Source organism: Idiotropiscis lumnitzeri, chromosome 2 (genome assembly GCF_059441095.1).
Source record: "Idiotropiscis lumnitzeri isolate Australia: NSW breed Sydney's pygmy pipehorse chromosome 2, RoL_Ilum_1.0, whole genome shotgun sequence".
Lineage (NCBI taxonomy): Eukaryota > Metazoa > Chordata > Actinopteri > Syngnathiformes > Syngnathidae > Idiotropiscis > Idiotropiscis lumnitzeri.
In genome coordinates this window covers 7281143-7300657 of record NC_142392.1, presented here as the reverse complement: position 1 = coordinate 7300657, position 19515 = coordinate 7281143, and the positions used below count along the sequence as shown (strand labels likewise).

Genomic DNA, 19515 nt, shown 5'->3' with positions numbered 1-19515 from the left:
ATGAACTCATTATTTTTCATTATGTCATCTTAACACATAGGTCAACTACAAAGCAATTTGTTTATTTAAAAGTCAGGGTACTCGCTGGGCTGATCGCAAGCCAATCGCAGCGATCAGTCGTAATACAATTTAATCCTTCAAAATACTACATATTTTATTTAATGCACCCGTTTTTAATTTATTTCTCTTCATCTGTAAAATTACCTTGACAATTATGAAATACACTATGAAAATAATTACAATGTATTTAAACGTTATATAATTAAAATAACAATTATATAATAATTATATATTAGATAATAATTTTATATTTCATAGCATTATATTCTTGAAATTCACTCAATTCACATTTTATTAAAATCTCTTGGTCATATTGCCCCTTCTGGAAAATCCGAGTTATTGGCTGTGTATAAGTCTAGCTACCACCTTGGCCAATAACTTAACATGCTAATGCTAACATGCTAATGCTAACATGCTGATGCTAACATGCTAATGTTATGACTTCAACTCCTGCTCAAGAATGTCTGACGTTTACACCACGCGTCACTTTTGAAACCACATTTTTACATCAACCTTTAAATAAAAAGGGCCTAAGGATAAGGTGAGAGATAAAAATACAGAAAAAAAACTTAGTAGCGATAATCTTAAGCTTTTAACACTTCATTGTTGAAAATGGGAAAATGGAGGGAAAAAAAAAAGATTAGGGACACCACAGACGGTCTTTATTGAGTAAATTGAACACACGCTGTTGTTTAGAATTTTCCACATTGTTAGTTGTATTTTCGTCTCGGAACTTTGCACTTGATGTAACACGCTAATGCTAACAATAGTAAATTTCCCCATTGTGGGACTAATAAAGGACATCTTTATCTTTATCTTTTAATGACCGCGTGGCTTCAAAACGCCACAAATTAGCACCCTTATCTTACGGTAGTTTATATCAACATGTGCTGCGGCCAATTATCTTATTACCACGTGGCCTTTAAATGCGCTGACCCAACTTAAGACTGCAGAAAAACCTTCAAATGACTCGACTGAGTGTGTCTCATCATAATTAAATAATAAAGATTTGATTGTATTTTTAGAATACAGCCCAAAAAAGGCCAGACAACCAAGGCGTTGCCATGGCAACATTGAACTATTCCCAATATAACATATCTCAACGGGAAATTCAAACCGCATTGAATGTTCGACCAGCGAACTGTCGTAACATACCGAACAGGTCACATTTACTTGACCTCAACGGTCAGCCCTCACTTTGTAGCGCAGGACCAGATAAGTGGCGACCCTGATGACCGTGAAGAAAATCCCCAGGACCAGGAAATCCACGTAGAGCTTTGCCTCCTCCACATCCAGCAAGCGCAAGACTTGCATTGGGTCCTTGAAGGTGCATGGTATCTTCTCACACGCCAGATCTGTACGGTTCATCCCGTAGATGGAGAGGATCACTCCCTCGAAGCCGTACCTGAAAGCAACAAGTGCATCATTTTGTACCGTCTGTGGATGGTGGGCTCTACACAGACTGACTGCGAAGGTGTCATTTTCACCCCTTCCGATCAAAAACCGAAGATTCCTGATCTGACATCTCTCTAAAGATTATCCTGGCAGATTATCTTAAGTGTGGGCTGCATACAAGAGATTTTTCCGGGAGGGCCACACATACCGACACATTTCCGAATAAAGTCAGCAAAGGTCCGATTGTCGAATGTCTCTGTCACGATTATCGTGACAGATTATTATGGTGTGGAAAATAGTATTTTTTTTCTCTCCCTTGACCATGTGAGGTACAGACAACAAAATTTGGGCCCAATTTGAGCATTTTTAACAGCCCGATTATTGGATGTCTACAAATATTACCTTGACCGATTTTACAATGATGCGAGGTGTGTTTTAGTTTTGGTGTCTCAATTAACCCATTCAATCCATAAGACGTATATATACACGTTTTTCAAAATTACAGTCCCCGCCTCCCATAGACGTATTTATACGTCTTTTTTTTTTGCATCTTTAGAACACACATCTGTAGGCCTCGTGAAAACGACTGGGATTAAATGAGTTAATTTATATAATAAAATAGTTTTACATATTCAATCGTTCTCATTAGTTATCAAATCCATTCTGAATACAATCTCAAACTGATTTTACCGATACCTGGTACGGCAGCTGCACTGAGGCAGAAAGAGAGTGGACAGTCAAAACAGTGTAGAGGATTATTGGCTGCCACATGAAATATTTCACAAACATCAGAATACAGCTGAAGTTACCTGACGTAGGAGACATAAGAGGTCCACTGTAGGTAATAAGGAATAGTGCGGAAATTCACGAAGAAGCCAGAGAAGAGGACGATCGGGATGGCTGTGATCGGTCCGATGAAGGTGGCAACCTGCGGGTTATTATTCCGGTACATTTGTAAGAAGGAAAAACCTCATTTGAGTTTAAAGACAAACCTACCTGTGGTGACGGGGATGCCGCCCCAATGAGGAGGCCCAAGGACTGCGCAACTAGTGCAACGGACGTGGTCAGGCTTACGAAGAGAATAAAGCGAAGAGCTTCTGCAGGCTGACCTGTCATCCAGTACGCTATACTACAGTACAGGACTGGACAGATCATCTGGAAAAGCAAAATATTCATGTTTTGATGGTCGAAATTGTCCCTGCACAGGTTTTGCTCTCAGGATTTGGCAAATGTATTACAACGGTGGTTCTTTCGTATACGACTAAAGGGTACCCGTATATAACGAGTTCTAGTAGCGCACTTTTGGGTGAAATACTGAAAATAAAAATCACGTAAGCTTACCTGGAATGGTATGTCTGCACATGTTTTGGCAAAGTAGTAGGCATGTAGGCTGTACCAGGAGTTTAAATGCTCCCTCACAAATACTGCCATTTCTAGAGGAACTGTGGGGAACAAAGGCGAATGATAAGAACCGGGTCATTTCCACCTTAAACAGAACAGTCCGTTTATTTCTTACAGGTGAGAACGGTGGGCATCAGGGCGGCGAACATGATGAACAGCATGGAGAAGAAGAGGAATCCGGTGTTGTTGAACGCACTCAGCGCATCGTTTCCGATGTTGAGGTAAAGCAGTCCAATCAGGAGGCCGATCACGATGTGGGAGATCACTCTCAGGTGGGTCAGCATCTTTGCAACGCGGCAAAATGTTCTTTCGAAAATCCGTTGATTTCCTTCGGAAAATGTGCTTTACTTACGGCATCTCTGCAAATGGCTGTGAGGTTTCTTTTAAAGAGGATGAAGAACTGTTTGAAAATACTTGTGGCAAAGTAATGTCTCTCGAGAGGTGGCAGTTCCTGTTGAAATAAAACAGCTGTTCAAAACGTTCCAGACAAAATCCGCCGAACCGTGAATGCACTTTTATAGTGGCTCATTTACGGGTAGTTGCTCGCCGGTGGAAGAATGCCCATCTTCGCCCGCGATCTTCTTGTTCTCATCGCAGCACTGACTGCCTTGCGCGGCTTCAAACAACACCGCCTGCATATCCCCGTGCGTACCCGTCGCCACCTCGATGACTGACGGGATAAGGGATGATGCCGGGCAGGTATTCTTAAGAAAAATTGTAACGCGTTCGGTACTCACTAAAGTCCGCCGGGTTGTGATACTTCGGGCAATGGAGGTTGAGGTTGGTCAAGTGAGGGATGAGGTGGGCGACTGTGCCGCTGTAGATGCATTGGCCTTGACTGAGGATGTACAGCTAAATGAAAAGAGTGGGGGTAAACAAACCTTTCCTCCCAAAAGGGGTACAATGTACCAAATTTCAGCCCAGACCAAGTTAATTAATTGGGAAGTCGTTTTTGGCGTGGAGTGACCTTGGTGATATGCAGACCCAGTCTTATTAGTCCCATCATATCTGCTGCGTTCACTCCCGTACCATCCCACAGATAGAAAAAAATCCTACATCATAAAAAATAAATAAATAAATAAATCCTGTCCTGTCCTGTCCCCGTAAAAGCGACTCCCAACCTGTCCTGCTCCAGTGCAGAATGACTCCCATTCACGTACTGCTCCCAGTTTGGAGGTCACTTACATAAATTTGTCGCCCCCTCTTCCTCTTCCTCCTCATGAACTATTTTATCCTGTGCCATCCCAATCCTGTGCTTAAAGATAAAAGTTGACTCCCGAAAGAAATGTCAGCCTCTAGGTTTGATCTTCACTGATCTGACAAAGATTAATCTCAAATATTACAAATCCCATTATTTCAAATCCATTCTGCTATCGTAGGCACCGGAATTTACCTTGTCAAACATCTGAAAGAGGTTCCCACTGGGCTGATGAATGGTGCAGATGATTGTCCGCCCTCCATTCGCAAGACACTTCAGAAGCGAGATAACCTGGATGGATGTTGCACTGTCCAAACCACTACGATGTGGTTGTGGGTGAAAATAAAACAAATGGAATTGGGATCTTGCTTTAAATGCTGTTGATTTTCCATTTCAGCACGGTATGCATGTATGCTTATATAAAATATGGCCATAATCCAGGATTGACATAAAAATTAGCAGCATCCAGCCTCTTTGTGGACTCAAAATGGAAAGCAGGATTTGATACGGAAATAAAATGAAACTGATATCACGGGATTCTGAGCGTTTTGGTCCTCTTTGTCCCCACATCACCTATAAAACAGGTATATTTTTGTTTATAGAGCACTTCTTGGTCTTCTGCCTTCCTGCCCACTGACCTTCATCAGTCGCAGGAACTCTGGAATCCATTATCTTTGTTCTCATGAGATTGTTTTACTGCCCATTCCGAGGGTCAGAAATGAACTTGGGTTTGCTGCTCCCTTTTCCGAGAACAATTTCCAAAAAGGTTTAAAACTTCATGAGTTGGGCTCATTTAAGGCTTTTAAGACGTTGTAGAATTACTTGGAGGCAGCCACATCACTTTGGAGATGTTCTGATTTTTGGAGTTTTATGGTTTTGGTCAAATTTGGATAGAAATGCGCTAAATTAAAAATGGTTTTGTTTTCCGGTGTGGAGGGCTGTTGGGAGGTCGTCTGATTTGCCGGTCACAGAAAGTTCTCGGGACTGAAATTCCCTATTGAACTATAGGTAACAAAAACTGACTAAACAAAAATCATGAATAAAAATGCTTTTTTTTTAAAAAAAGTATATATATATATATATATATATATATATATATATATATATATATATATATATATATATATATATATATATATATATATGAAGCTACATCTTACGTTTATAAAACTAACAAACTAAATCTAATAACAAAAATCTCTTGTTTTTGTCTTGTTCAAAATCATGTCATTTAAAATATATTTATTTTGGTATTGCCACCAATTTTTCTTGATTTACCTGGTGCATCTAAAAATCCATTTTGGCTTTTGTTTCCCTTTTAGAAGAATGCGAGGAAAATTCCGCCCAAGTGTGAGGTCATACCTGATAGGCTCATCAAAAAACATGACGGGAGGATTGTTGACCAGCTCAAGAGCAATGGCCAGTCTCTTCGACTGGCCACCTGAGAGGTTGTTGGTACGCGTTTTAGCGCAGCCCAGAAGACCTAAAGCAGTCAAGACCTCTGTGACCTGTGACACAGTAATGACATCATAAACCCTCCATAACAGCTGATATTAAATCTATAAATGTATCGACTCAAGGGGGGGTTTACAATCCTCTTTTTGACCGCCATGGATTCATTGAGTTTAAGATTGGCAGCCACCTAAAATGCCAAGAATATAACAAGTTATCAAGGATTTTTTATTTTATTTTTTTTTTTCAAATTAAATGAGTTTACCATCAGGGCCTCCCTTGTCGAGAGGTGAGGCATCAGAACATCACTCTGCATGATGTAGCACGACATCTTCTGGAATTTTTCCAAATCCCTTGGGCGACCGTTCACAAGGACTTTGCCCTTCATGCCCGTCTCCCTGTAATCCAAATTATTGTGTAAGGCGATTTTTTTTTTTACTGGGAATTTTTTGTATTTTCTTTACCTGTATCCCGCCAAGACGTTCATCATGGTGGACTTCCCAGCACCAGAGGGTCCCATGATGCCCGTAAGCTCTTTACTGTTAAATTGTCCATAGAGACTATTTAACAGTGTTTTGAAACCTGATAAGAAACATTTTCTTGGTAGTTATGATGAACATGTTGATTGACTTTTTTCATTTGGGACAATTTTTAACTCTCCCCAAAAATGCTCGGAGTACTTCTGTTGTTGTCAAGGACAATCTCGGATTATTTTGATGCAGATACATATGGGACCGTTTTGGGGAAAATTCTACTTCACTCATTCACTACCATTGACGGCTAAAGACGTCAAAGATTTTTTTTTTTTTTTTTACCGAGTTAATTGATGTGAATTCTTTGGTAATTATGATGGACATTCATGTTTGAAATTAATGTTGGTTTGAAGTTTCTCTTGATTGTGACTATTCTCTTGCGAAATTATGAACATTGTCTTGTAGTTATGATGAACATCCTCTGGTTGTTCTCATGGGACAGTAATTATTTTATCAATCAGAATTGTTTGATTAGGATAGCGTCCTATTCGGTCAGCGTTCCTCAAGAGCCCGCATTACCTGACTTCCTACAACAGGGCCCCTCCTTGATGATATAAGACAGATCGCTGAACTCCAAGTTGACAGCAGCCTGGCGCGGGAGTTGCGTGAGACACTGGGTGTCGGTGTTGTCCACTTTCTTCATGTTAGAGAGTGAGAACAGGTTGATTCGGGGCCGCGCCTGGCCTACTGATTTGGTTTCCTCCATTTGGATGCTGCAGGCGCCCTGATTCTGCACCTTCTGGAACATGCTAGAACAGGCACAGAAGAGACCACAGGTCCAGAATCCACAGTCGTGGACGTCATTTGGATTATTATCGTCACCATATCTTGACGTCACAGGATCAATATGGAGGACAAACCCCAGAATACCTTTTAAAGTAAAGTTCGCCCCAAGTTTTAATGTTGTAAATCCAGGTTATATAGTTTTTTTGCAACGTTACATTGTGATCATTTAAAGGCCTGTAAATGTTCACATTTTTAACCCTTTCACTCTCGAATTATAATATATTTTATGTGCAGTGTATGTTCTTTTCGCAATTTTAGTAAGCTGTCGTATTGTTTTAAATGCTTGTATCTGTTGAACCTTTACTGCACACTAAGTTACCTCGTGTATGAAATGTGCTACATAAAGCTAAAACTCGCCTTATGGCACACTGCCTAAAATAGTTTATGACCACCACATGCAATTGACTATACAAATCCTCACAGTATCAAAATGACTAATGGGCCCATTATTCACTTTGTATGACTCTTATCCTGTTCATTGGATAGCTTTGTAGTTTATATCTAATATGGTTTTCGTGGCGCTTTATGAAACCAGCTGGGATTGTCTCCAAAGGCTAAACCGTAATGATGCAATAAGGCACAATGAAAGATCATGGCAGTTTTAAGGCATCTCAAATGCCTTTTAAGAGCTATTTATTTTATTTCTCTTGCAACTGGTCTCCCATATATTTCATGGTTTACTTTACTTTATTACCTCTATCATGTCTATCCTAGCTTACTTTTGGATCAGAGAAAGCGTCCATTAACTCATCCACTGCCGATGACGGCTATAGAAGCCAAAAAGTGCATTCATTTTACCTGGGCTGTAAAAAAGAATGAATGACGTGTTTATCCGTCAATGGCAATGAATGAGTTAAATGGAGTGGTTGCCAGACAATTGCAGGTACACAGACAAACCTGCACTCATTTTCACACCAATGGACCCCATTTAAAGTCTTGAATGAACCCAACATGCAAGCTCTCGGAATCCAGAAAGAAGTCAGGAGTGCAATTTCGAAATTTGACTGCCAAGACAATTGTGCCAACCACGAGTTCCCCAATCCCAAAACATTCCTTCGTGAAGATGTCTTGTTCTGTCTTGTCTTCTCATCCTAAACTGAATCACCCGAAATCTATTGCTTTCGGTTTACAAATACACACTTTACAGCTTAATTATGCATTTAAAAAAAAAAGGCAATTCAGTTCAGAGAATTTCTCACGGTTATCGTAACCTGCAATGTGTCTTATTGTGCATTACATCGTGTATAATTACGACATTGAACTCCTGTATATAAGCTTTATGATGTAAATAAAAACAACTATGCGCATTTGACACAGATAAAAGTACGTTATACATACTTGTTTTGGAGTGTGTTGAAAATAAAAGGCGCGAAGATCTCCCTTCCTTCTCTTGATGGGAGACGAACCCAAAAGTCTCCAGTCAACGGGGGAGCTTGAACGCAACCAACTATCAATAATTAAGACATGTTACAAAATGCTTACAACGTATCCAAACAAATAAGTCCCTACTTTTTGTGTGCGTGTGCGTGTGCGTGTGCGTGTGTACGTTTCCTATAAATTTGCCCCACCCTCGTCAGGTTACTAGACGTCGCACTCTTTGATCATTCAATGCGAGCACCTTTGTAGATTATAACAAAAGCGCACGTTACTTTAGATTAAAGATGGTGTTTGATGGTTGCATCTTTGTTCGTGTCCGTCACCATCGATCACCCTTGAAATCATTTTGATGAAGGAAAGATGAAAATTTAATTGATCTCGTTTTTTTTTCTTCAAGTCGTCCGATTTTATTGAATGCAACACGTACCGACTTAATCGAAAAACTAGTTATAAAATTATTACACTGGGTCCTTTTTTTGTTTGTTTTGTTTTGTTTTAGAGTACAGTGCAAAATGGCGTCCATTATGGCCTCCATTATTTTTATTTTGTTTATTTTAATGACTCCCATTAGAACCCTACACCAAATCATAATGACACCCATCTGTTCATAATTTGTGAGCCTGGTATTAGCCTCCTGATAAAATTCACAATAATCATAATAGTTTATCACTCGTTAACTTTTTGGGCCTTGACTACTTTTTATTCAAACAATTACAAAATTACTTTGTAACCGTAAAAGTTGGAACATCATAACTAGTTAGTTGATGCTATGAGCTGCATACGTAGAAACAATAAGAAAAAAGTCAGATGCTAATAGCATAAAATCAGATATTATTGAGAAAAATTGAAGATAAAAAAAATATATAGTACATAATATAATATGCATGTGTAATCTTGTAACCTGCACTTCTGTAACCAAAGTCATCAAACTATCCACAGTGTGGGTTTGATGAAATAAAGCACAATTACATAAAAATCTACAAAAAAAAACAACTTCAAAAAACGTGACTGTGGACGGCCAATAAATTCTCGACCATGTTATCCGCTTGCTAAAAATAATGATTTGGATTCCGATTGACTGTACGAATCAAGCGTTCTCTATTGACGACATAATCTTTTACACTTTCATTTCGATCAATTGTAGGCTTAGTTTTGAAAAATGCAATGACTTGTTGCAGAGTATCACGGGGTCGAAGCGCCCTGCAGCCATGTGGAAATGGGAGAAAAGTCATACATGTCAAAATCTTTCCCTCCATACGGGGGGGTGGCCATGGGATTGACCAGAGAATGACAAGGGGACGTCACTACTGGCCACCATGTAGCACCGCCCTTGCGCATGAACCCAAATCCATTTATTTTCTGTCGCATTTGTCATCTTTAGGGTGTGGGTAAATCCAGGCTAACATGTACCCTGCACTGCTTGTCAGCCAATCACAAACAACCATTCATGCACCTGTCGTCTCTTCTGGTGGACGAAAAATCGCAGCCTCCCTTTCAAAATGTGTTGCGGTCGATATTTGAACTTGTACTCTTGTTGACTAAAGCCGCTGTCACTCATTAACTCTTCCAAGTCATACAGCCCTTACAAAAAAACGTGGCTGCAGTCAGCTGATATCTTGTGATCTGACGTTTCACTGAAATTCACCCCATTCAGTAAACAGTTATGGATTAATAGTCTTATCAATTACAGATTCACACTGATAAATGTTAAAGATTCGAAATTTTTGCAGTACTCCAATGTGGGATGTTATGATTGATTTTATTTTGGGTCCCCAAATGACTGAATGTGTATCGCAGAGTACTACAGATAAAATCTGCTTAACTCATTTAATCCCAGAAATTTTCACAAGAGAAAACCGCTCATTTCCAGCGTTTTACTGGATTTTGACTGATTTTGCAAGGCCGACAAAATATTGTGTTCTAATGTTATAAAAACAGGGAGCTCTGATGCAAAAAAAAAAAAAAAAAGCTAAGACGTACAAATACGTCTTTGGGAGGCAGGGACTACGTTTTTGAAAGCGTATATGTATGTTTTATGGATTGAATGAGTTTAAGTACATTAATAAAGTATTAATACATGCAAATCATACACTATACATTTTATGCAGTACAATATAGCTCTTTATTTTACATATCATAGTGGAGAACATGAACATTTATACATTTATACCATTGTGTCATTTTTTTTAAGAATACACAAAAAAAAGTCTTTGGCGACATACACGTATTAACATATAAATATAACTTAAATACATCCATTTATTTTATTTAAATAGCTCATCTGAAGGCATCTATTTACACACAGCATTCACAGTCGACCCCGCCGCCACTTGGACATGTTTCAAAAAATTTGAAATGTGACATTTACAAAAAAAGAAAAAAAAATTACATTTGTGATAAGGCGTTCACAATCCAGATGCTTTCTTCTGTGTGTATTTGCAAAATAGAGTCCCGTGAAAAGGAGGAGGAGGAGGAGGAGGCGGTGGTGTGGGCCCCAGACGTGACGCTGTCGCCAACGTCACAAAAGCCCCCCCCCCCTCAAAAAAAATCCTCTCACAATGATCTGTGACGGTAATCAAACATACGATAAGAGAGAACGCCAATACACACACACGCTGCGCAACAGCTTCCAGAGATTCACCAAAGGCTTGTCGCAGTTCCAAAAGCCATTTTAATAACAATCTATCATGAGACATCGATTTGCTCAAATTCACCAGACAGAGTGGCGTGTTTCACCTTAGCAAGCCTTTGAACAGATTAGACTTAAAACAAGTCAACCGCTGAGTATTACCCTGTGTCCCCATGATGCCAAAGACAACCTTGGGAAATATATCCAGATTAAAAAGTTTGGGGAAACACAAAGGGGGCATGGGGGCCATACTAAAAAAGGGAGGGGGCAGTATTGTTGTAATGTTATGAAGTTAAGTGCATATTTGTAGGTTAAAAAAAAGTTTCAACATTATGAGAATAACATGGCCGTAAATCGAGGCTCCAAATTCCTACACCGGCGAACGCAACAGTTTGAGTTTAAAAAAAACGATACAAGTTTTTCCGGTAATTTTCAGACTCTTCTGAGATCAAAGGCATATTTTGGAGTGAAAAAGTCTTAATGGTGACAAATTGTGTGATCTTGGGAGAATATAAAGTCACGAGAGTGAATCGAAATCCCTAAATCAACAAATGCAGCAGTTTAAGATAAAAAAAAAATGGCTGCCTTATTCTCTCAATATTTTTTTTTTTTTCCGCTCATGACATGATTTCATTTTTCTTCTCAGCGTGACTCCTCGGTCAAAAAAGAATCAAAGGGGCAATAACAAGAATAGGAAAAAGCACATACTGTACAGTAAATCCCTCCGTTTGTCAAGTATTGCCAGGTGATTTTTGAAACATTATATTCAAATTTAAACCTTATGTGAACGTGTGTGGCTGGCGCACTCACGCTCAGCTCGTATTTGTTTTGAAAGTGTAGACTGTGGAAACAAATCCGTCCCTGCTGTTGCCTCATATGACTGCGAAGATTAGGTCAGACTTAATAAAGCGCCATCAACAACAAAGTCCTGACTGGCGGGGGAGAACTTCTAAATCACGTGCACGGGTCTAATAATTCCACATCGTGCTACGTATGGAATATTGCACTCGGAATACAAATTTTTGCAAGCCTTTTTTTGTTTTGATTCATCTGAGATTCACTATGACCAGAATTATTCAGGAAATCCTAATCAGGTTATTCATTTTTTTTTTGTTGTCTTTAATTGAATTTTCCAGATTAATTTTGCGCACTCTTAATTTCTTGCTGTTTACCCACTCATCCACTTTTTTCCAATGCTCACTACCGCCATCTAGGTCACTGGAGTGGCATTACATCTACTGTAACTTCAATTTCCAACAGAAACAAAATCCGCTTGAGCATCCTGCACTAGTACACTATTTGTCGTGGCTGGCAAGACAATTCAGTGCACTAGTAGTCAAACAATGTCGAACTAGTAACATTTTTCCACTTCCTTTTGGTCTAGTCGCAATTAAAGCTGACTAATGTGCTGCACTAGTAACCCTACTAGAAGCCTCTGGAGCCAACTAGTGACTCCAAAATGCTCACTAGTAGTTTATTAGTTCTATTAGTGAAGAGAGAAAACATGCTAGCACAAATTTATGTGATAATAGTTGGTCAAAAATGGCGCTAGCAGTGGAAAAAAATATTACTAATAGGACACGGTTCTTCTAGTAGTGCGTACTGAATTACTAGTGAGGACAAAGAGCATATTAGGACACGGATCCTAAGCTGGATAACGAGGATATCTAATAAATGCTCCACCTTTTTTCAGTTTTCTTTTTATTACAAGTCCACATTCTCGGAAAGAGTGTTCCCTGGATTGACCTACCGCGACTCGGCCTTGGCTGAGATCGACCGAATGCTCTTTGTTATATCTTAAAAGGTGTCCAAATGTGATCTGACTTAACTCTGGCACTGGGTGCAACGTGAAGGATGAATCATGAATTTGGGGTGTTTGATCAGCGAGGCACAGTCCAGAACTGTAGACAAGCTTTCGTCCTTACATGAACAGGATTAAAGAGTCCGACTGAGGTTGCTTAGGTTTTCCGTTTGTGAAAAAAAAGGCAAACGTTGTCAGGGGTGGTGCTAAATTGAACAATTAGCCCGAAAAGTAAAGAGGCACAGCAGTGAACCATGTGATGTGTACTGAAATTGCAGACTAATACATTAACAGATGAACACCCAAAGATATAAATTTTTTTGGGTGAGGGGGGGGGGGCTCATCCATAACTATGGGGGCTCCTGGGATTAATAGGCGACGAGTCTTCTCTCCCGCTCTGGCCGATAAGCTGATAAAGCCTGTGACTGAGGTTCTGTACTTGGCAGGTTCCCAGTACACATCCCACTCGCATCAGCTGGACGTGGTGTGGGTAGTGGTGAGCCCCGCGGAAGCCGGGGTGGGCGTGGCGCCGGGCCCTCGGCGGCCTCCCATAGACCCCCAAACGATCGACAGGCCTGGCCCAGGCCAAGCTGGGGTTGCTTCTTCTCGTTTTAGAGACCTGCTGGTGTCTGAGGGGCCATTTCACCGACGGACTGGCGTTGTTGGTTTGGGTCCCGGGAACTGATGATGGATCCTCTTCGGAGTCCACTAGCTTGTTGAGATGGTCCAAGCTGTGGAGAGAAGGCGAATGAAGTATTTATAGCGCAAGATATTAAAAGGGTTCAACAACCCAACTTTTCCCAAAGTTCTAATAATATTTGGACATACTGTACAGTAGGCTACTTGATCTATATAATTCCTATGAAAATCAATCTCCATGTCATCGCTGTCCAGTAAAAAACACGTATGTCCAATTTTCTACATATATTGTTTTAATTTTCACGTTAATGGGATGTATGTAAAGCAGAAACCTAATTTACGTAAAAATAACAAATCAGAAAAAAAATGGACATAAGTGGTTTTCACAGGATAGCGACGATATTTGGTAATTTTGTAAAAAAATAAATAAATGGAAAAAAAAACATTAGGGTTCTTTTTTGGGAATCATAATGTTTTCACTTCATCTTTATTGGTCAGACAAAAAAAAAACAAATATCTCCACTTTTTATAAATCCAAAACATTACACATTTGTTTAGTTATATGCTAATATTATATATATATTTTTAAAGAAATATCTAATATTGTTTTTCAGACAGAGTTTTGTTGCACCAATTAAAAAAAAAGTTTCTCCAGGTCTTTGCTTTTTTTTTTTTTTGCATCATGATAAAAAAAGTTCAGACAAAAAAAACATGAATATTAAAAAAAATCAAATACATTCCAAAATATTTTTTTTTACATATATTTACAATGCTGTAGCATATTTTAACCAATTTAGAAAGATAATAATAACGAAGTAGTTATGTTTGGATTTTTTTCATAAAATATGGACATACTTGATTTTGTTGATCAAACTAAAAGCAGGTATCTCCAAACTGTTTTTATTTTTTTCTTTAATACATAAAAATACAAAAATAACAAGAATAATAATAATAAAATAAAGAAATAAATAAAATTTGGACGTGATACTCTACTTTTGCCAGAGCAATAAAAATCAATTATCTCTGTATGGTTGGTATTTTTGTTGTTTTCGTAATCTAATTGAATAGGACGGGCAACAAAAAGAAAATAATTCCAGGCAATGCTCTGTTTTTGTTATGTTGTGCTTCCAATGGCTTTAATGAGGATGTTTTTTTTTTCAGTCTTCCAATAAAAGCAATTCCCAGAGATTTCTTGAAAATGAACAGGCTTGACTGGAATATTTTTCTGGGAAATATGACATGCGGGGCTCTTAGGGGCTTTTGTCGATTGCGCATCAGGCTAATTAACCTGTTCCAGTGTTCGGCATTGCGGCGTACAAGATGACATCCAGTTCTGCAAACAAGGCCCAACCATCTGTTTGGTGTTTGACAAACACAGTGGAAGCGTTTCAATTTTTTTCTGTCCCTCTTCTATGTTTGTGCAGCACAGTGGGACCAGTAGATCCAGCAGTGTGCCGTTGCCTGGCAGCCAATGGGAGATGAGGAAAAAAATATCGAAATAGTAAGGAATCCTAAAAAAACAAAAAAAAAAAATGTGTGTTCTCAGAGAAGGAAACCATCCTTGATCGTATTAAAAAGCTGGAAAAAAATCCACTTTGGAAGACGTGAGCAACTTCACGTGCCTGCAGCAACCCTGTGGATTCCACACTGAACTGACAGACTGAACAAATAATTGTGGCATCTTGAGCGCAACATTTCCAAGACAGAGCTGGAGAGCCATAACCGCATCACCGCATGCTACACTTCAAATGGAAAATGGATCTATTCTAAAGCCTTTCATTGCCGATACTTTGGGATACTTCATGTAATATTTCTTCTTTAAGCAGTCATAAAAGCAAAGGAATACATTATGGAAGGAAATGCAGTAATTACAAAAATTATGACAAAATACAGTTATTTCATTATATATATATATATATATATATATATATATATATATATATATATATATATATATATATATATATATTATGTAGTGGGTCAAACTGACCCACTGATAACTGTTAGATCATAGGTTAAATTGACCCGTTATTAGCATTTAACCCTTCTATTGCATTTTGGGTCAAATTGACCTTATTTTGGATTACAGGTCAAATTATATATATATATATATATATATATAGAGAGAGAGAGAGAGAGAGAGAGAGAGAAAGAGCGTGCGAGAGAGAGAGAAAGTGCGAGAGAGAGAGACAGATACAGCGAGAGAGACAGAAAGAGAAAGAGAGAGCGAAAGAGAGAGAGAGAGAGAGTGTGTGAGAGAGAGAGACAGAGAGAGCGAGAGAGACAGAAAGAGAAAGAGAGAGCGAAAGAGAGAGTGCGAGAGAGAGAGAGAGAGCGAAAGCGCCTCCCTCACACATCTAAATTTTACCAGCAGTATTTTGTATAGCAGTTCTTGATTCCAATTGTCTGAATATTAACAAAGGTTCGCATTAATTTGTAATCCCCGACTGCGGGGAAACAGTAGTGAGCTTGTTGTCAGCACGGAACGCCAGAAATAAGGGAGAGGTTATTTATTTTGAAACAAATCGTCTTAATGAGTGGCCTTGCTTTCATAACCACATAGGCGGCGTGAGATTTATTTTGTACAAGTCTTGTGTGTGTATTTTTATGTATATACACTAAAATATTGTAGTTATTTTATCAATTTTGGAAAGTACCAGGCATATATTGGGGGTTGTTTTATAAATCTTACTAATGACGTTTATCGTTATGTTTGGAGGTGTCAGATGTGATATCAAAGGTAATTACTGCACCAGACAGATGTGTTTGTTTAATAGAACACTACCTCAACCATTTATTTTGAATTTTTGTTCATGTGTTTTTTTTCTTCTTTATCATTTTTTTTTTTTTTTTGCATAACGCTGCTTACTGTATGTGTACTTAGCTTTCTGTGTTGAGCGGAAATCTGCTCTTTCAGGATCTTTGCAAAGTGAGGGGATTTAGATCTCAGCCATTAATCCACATTGGAATTCTCCCACCTGTTTTTTCACAGTTTTTTTTTTCCACCTCGATTTTAAGCCTGGGTGCAGTTTGATGGCTCCCACAAAGCCATTCATACGTTTATGCTACAAATTTAGCCCCCCCCCCGCCCAAAAAAAGTTATTTTCTCAACCGGTCAGAACACAAATAAAACTGAAGGGGAATAAACGCACGTGCCGACTGGGTCGATTGCGACACACAATTTCAACAAGTTAGTCTGTGTCATTCATTTATCCTGTTCCTCGGGTAAATATTTAGTCAAGGGTATCCTGTCAGCTCGTGCGAAGCTCGCACTGTTCCAAATGCTGTATGCAAAATATTAATAGTCCCCAAAAATCTTTAGCGTGTCTGTCAACTTTTACACGTCTTCTCTTTTGAAACCGTTGGACTTCAGGAACTTCAACTTGAGGAATTTAACCTGTAAAGCTTGATTTTCATTAAAGCCATATTTAACTTTAGCAGCTTAACCTGCCTTTTCTCTTCCACATTATGCAAAAGTGACATTGCTATTTCTCCTAATGCCCCTCACCCCCCCCCCAAAAGCCTTTTTTTTTTTGCCTCGTGACCTTATCAGTCCAAACTCAGTACAACGTGGACACAAAGAAGCTCAGACGTCCGACCTTAGGCATGCTTAGTATCTGTGCGCTGTGTTAAAAAAAAAAAAAAAAAGGATGAAGCCATCCCTTGTCATGATCAGTCAGCGTTTGAACAGAACAGAATGCGCTTCGTGGGATAATGTGCTATCCTAATGAAAGCCAGGCGAGACATTACGAGAGGTGGGGGAGTGACGGTAATTATATTCGGTGCTAAGGCTTCATAAAAATGATGGCGAACCCGACCTCGATGAATGGAACTATGTGGATGTGAATCATAAAAAATACCAAATATTGACATTTTAAATATGATTAATTTTGTCTATTTTGTATAACTTCAGGAAATGTTCCTTAAAATCAGTGTATATTTTTATTGCTAAACGTCAAAACAGGTCCGAAAAGATAACGAGACACGAGCCATTCCCAAATTCTCCGCTAGGGGGCAGTCACACACTGAATCATCAGCATTCCTTCCTGCAACATCACGCGAAAGTTGCAGTTTCCATTCTGCGTGTGCGCGTGCGTGTGTTCAAACGACGTTACCGATGGAAAAGTACAAGTACATGAGTCGCCCGGGACATGTCAGTAGCACAATAATTCCCTGCTGGTATGCTCCCATGAAGACAAACTGGTTTTCCTTGAATGTTTTTGTTATGTTTTGGGATTATGGGAGATTAAATGACATTAATTAAAACACAATCAAGCAGCATCTATATCAACATTATGTATACAAGCTTGTCACTCTAAAAATCATATAAACCAGTCTCATTTCAGTTCTGGTAAGTGTTGCTTGCATGTACTTCTGTTATCCACCGAACCAGGGCAGACACCACCCTGGATTGGTCGCCGGTCAGTCACATGATTCAGATTAATTTGTAATCACGTTCACATATAATAACGTAGAGTCTTAAATTAACCTAACATGCACGTTTTGGGGGGTTGTGGGAGAAAGGTTGGCATCATAACCCTGGGAGGTGAGGCTTTACACGAGGACGAAACGCAGGTGTCTTTCCCGTCTGCTCTTTTATTATTTTGCTTTTATCACTCCACACGAAATTCGCACATGAACCTCTTGACTGTGCGGTAGCCATTGCAACCACTTACAATGCTGAACTATAACTTAATTTAGTTTTTCAGTTTTAATTTATCACGCTTTTGGATGAAATTAGCAACCCTTTTTTTTTTACCCATTTTTAGCAGATAGAATGTTTTTGGATTTGACCTTGCAGTCCCGGCTATCTGTAAGTACAGTATCTGCTCCATTGCACAAAAGAACGATAAAACATTGACTTTGCGAGCTTGAGGCACGCCAGTTAAAATGTTAAAACAAAATAAGAGGTCAGGACACACAGTAATCGAATATGTGGTCATGAATTTTAGCACCGGTCGGAAAAAAAGCCAAGGATCTATTTGTTGAGGCTAAATTAACAAGCGCTCGGCGCATTAATACAGAAAATGTGATAGGTTGTAAAACGTTTAACCTGAAGGTTTTAAGTGGCGTTTCTCCACCAATGAGAAGCCAAGGAAGTCGGAAAGTCTTCTTACCTGAAGAGTTCCTCCGCCAAAAGCTGTTGGAAGCACACCAGGCAGACGCAATAGATCGTAAACTGGAGAAAGGAGCGCATCTCCGAGCCCAAATTGCCGCTTCACCCGCTCTGGTGAAGACGGAGGCAGAGTGAAGGTAGGTTGGGTGACACCGCACCGGTTGGGTGACGTTTATATCCCCCCAAAAAGAAAAAAAAGTGCGATAAAGTGCAAAAGAAATCAAATTTTAAAAGAAGTTGATGACTGGTTGAACTGTCCAAGGCTTGGTAGGGAAAAGTGCAAATCTTTGAGGGGGAGGGAAAAAAAGATGATTAGTCAAGGGGGAAAAAAAAGTGCATACAACTTCCTAAATGAAATTCAATGTTAGCTCATGTGTAAAATCCCATTCAAAGTCTTACCTTCTCCGAGTATGACTCCGGTGCTGCTGCTGTTGAATTCAAAGTGGTCAAGATCAAGTTCTCTGAGCGCCTTTCGGTGACATTGCAGGTTTAAAAAGGGAGTGGGCGGAGTTGAGTGCCAGGGACGTGCAGAGTGGGTGGGGGCTATGGGTGCCTGTGCACCTGCTCTTTTACCCTCATGATGTCCAACGTGCCCTTTTGTCAAGTTTTGATTTTATTCTATTGTTTGTTTGTATATTCATAAGATTGGTATGTGACCTTTTAACAGTAAAATGTTGCCTAACTCTGCTCTGATGGACGCTTTTCCCATAAGAAGATCTCCGTGAATATTCTGTTTTTCTTAAAACAGAAAGCAAATTTGTTTGCTTTTTTTGATTGACAAAGGAAACTAATTTTACTCACAGTGTTTAACTGATGACTGATTCAAATTATATATATAATTACTAGCTAAATTAATTTAGGTTAATAAAATTCTCACTTATTTATAAATTTTAATTTTAATTTTAATTTTAATTTTAATTTTAATTTTAATTTTAATTTTAATTTTAATTTTAAGTATTTATTTATTTATTTATTTATTATTTATTCATTTATTTATTTATTTTTTTTTATTTAAAGAGCCATTTACTCTTTTTGATCCATTGCATTACAAATAAAGCAATAACACATTAATAAATTGCATTGCCTTTGAATCGTGTTGTTGTTTTTTTGGTACAGTTCCAAACTATC

General features: G+C 38.9%; 2 protein-coding genes across 3 annotated transcripts; both read right to left on the bottom strand.

Moving 5' to 3' along the window:
* Window positions 1-1212: 1212 nt before the first annotated feature.
* Window positions 1213-6787, bottom strand: LOC148341534 (ATP-binding cassette sub-family G member 4-like). Of its 2 annotated transcripts, none has more exons than XM_088287859.1 (14): window positions 6559-6787; window positions 5971-6088; window positions 5772-5904; window positions 5646-5696; window positions 5417-5562; window positions 4250-4373; window positions 3594-3708; window positions 3382-3526; window positions 3209-3287; window positions 2972-3140; window positions 2797-2897; window positions 2452-2610; window positions 2265-2383; window positions 1213-1465 (listed from the first exon to the last, which is right to left on the bottom strand). In XM_088287859.1, the coding sequence occupies exons 1-14, from the start codon at window positions 6785-6787 to the stop codon at window positions 1240-1242; spliced, it is 1914 nt and encodes a 637-aa protein (XP_088143985.1). In that variant the 3' UTR covers window positions 1213-1239. The 2 variants fall into 2 exon arrangements, with proteins under 2 accessions (XP_088143985.1, XP_088143984.1); XM_088287858.1 differs by having other exon boundaries at window positions 3209-3307; window positions 3390-3526.
* A 3754-nt stretch (window positions 6788-10541) lies between these two features.
* adm2a (adrenomedullin 2a) lies at window positions 10542-18918 on the bottom strand. The gene is made up of 3 exons (XM_088289087.1): window positions 18787-18918; window positions 18389-18672; window positions 10542-13363 (listed from the first exon to the last, which is right to left on the bottom strand). Exons 2-3 carry the CDS (start codon window positions 18466-18468, stop codon window positions 12973-12975), a joined length of 471 nt encoding a protein of 156 aa, XP_088145213.1. The 5' UTR covers window positions 18469-18672; window positions 18787-18918; the 3' UTR covers window positions 10542-12972.
* Between the last annotated feature and the right edge of the window lie 597 nt (window positions 18919-19515).

Bases quoted from the DNA above. Each gene is read 5' to 3' on its own strand.
- adm2a (XM_088289087.1), bottom strand. From the start codon at position 18,468: ATGCGCTCCTTTCTCCAGTTTACGATCTATTGCGTCTGCCTGGTGTGC. The intron at 13,364-18,388 runs GTAAGAAGACTT...TTCTCTCCACAG, and splicing joins TTGGCGGAGGAACTCTTCAG to CTTGGACCATCTCAACAAGC.
- LOC148341534 (XM_088287858.1), bottom strand. From the start codon at position 6,787: ATGTTCCAGAAGGTGCAGAATCAGGGCGCCTGCAGCATCCAAATGGAG. The intron at 5,563-5,645 runs GTAAACCCCCCC...ACTGTGTCACAG, and splicing joins TGGCGGTCAAAAAGAGGATT to GTCACAGAGGTCTTGACTGC. The intron at 3,709-4,249 runs GTAAATTCCGGT...CTTTTCATTTAG, and splicing joins TCTTTCAGATGTTTGACAAG to CTGTACATCCTCAGTCAAGG.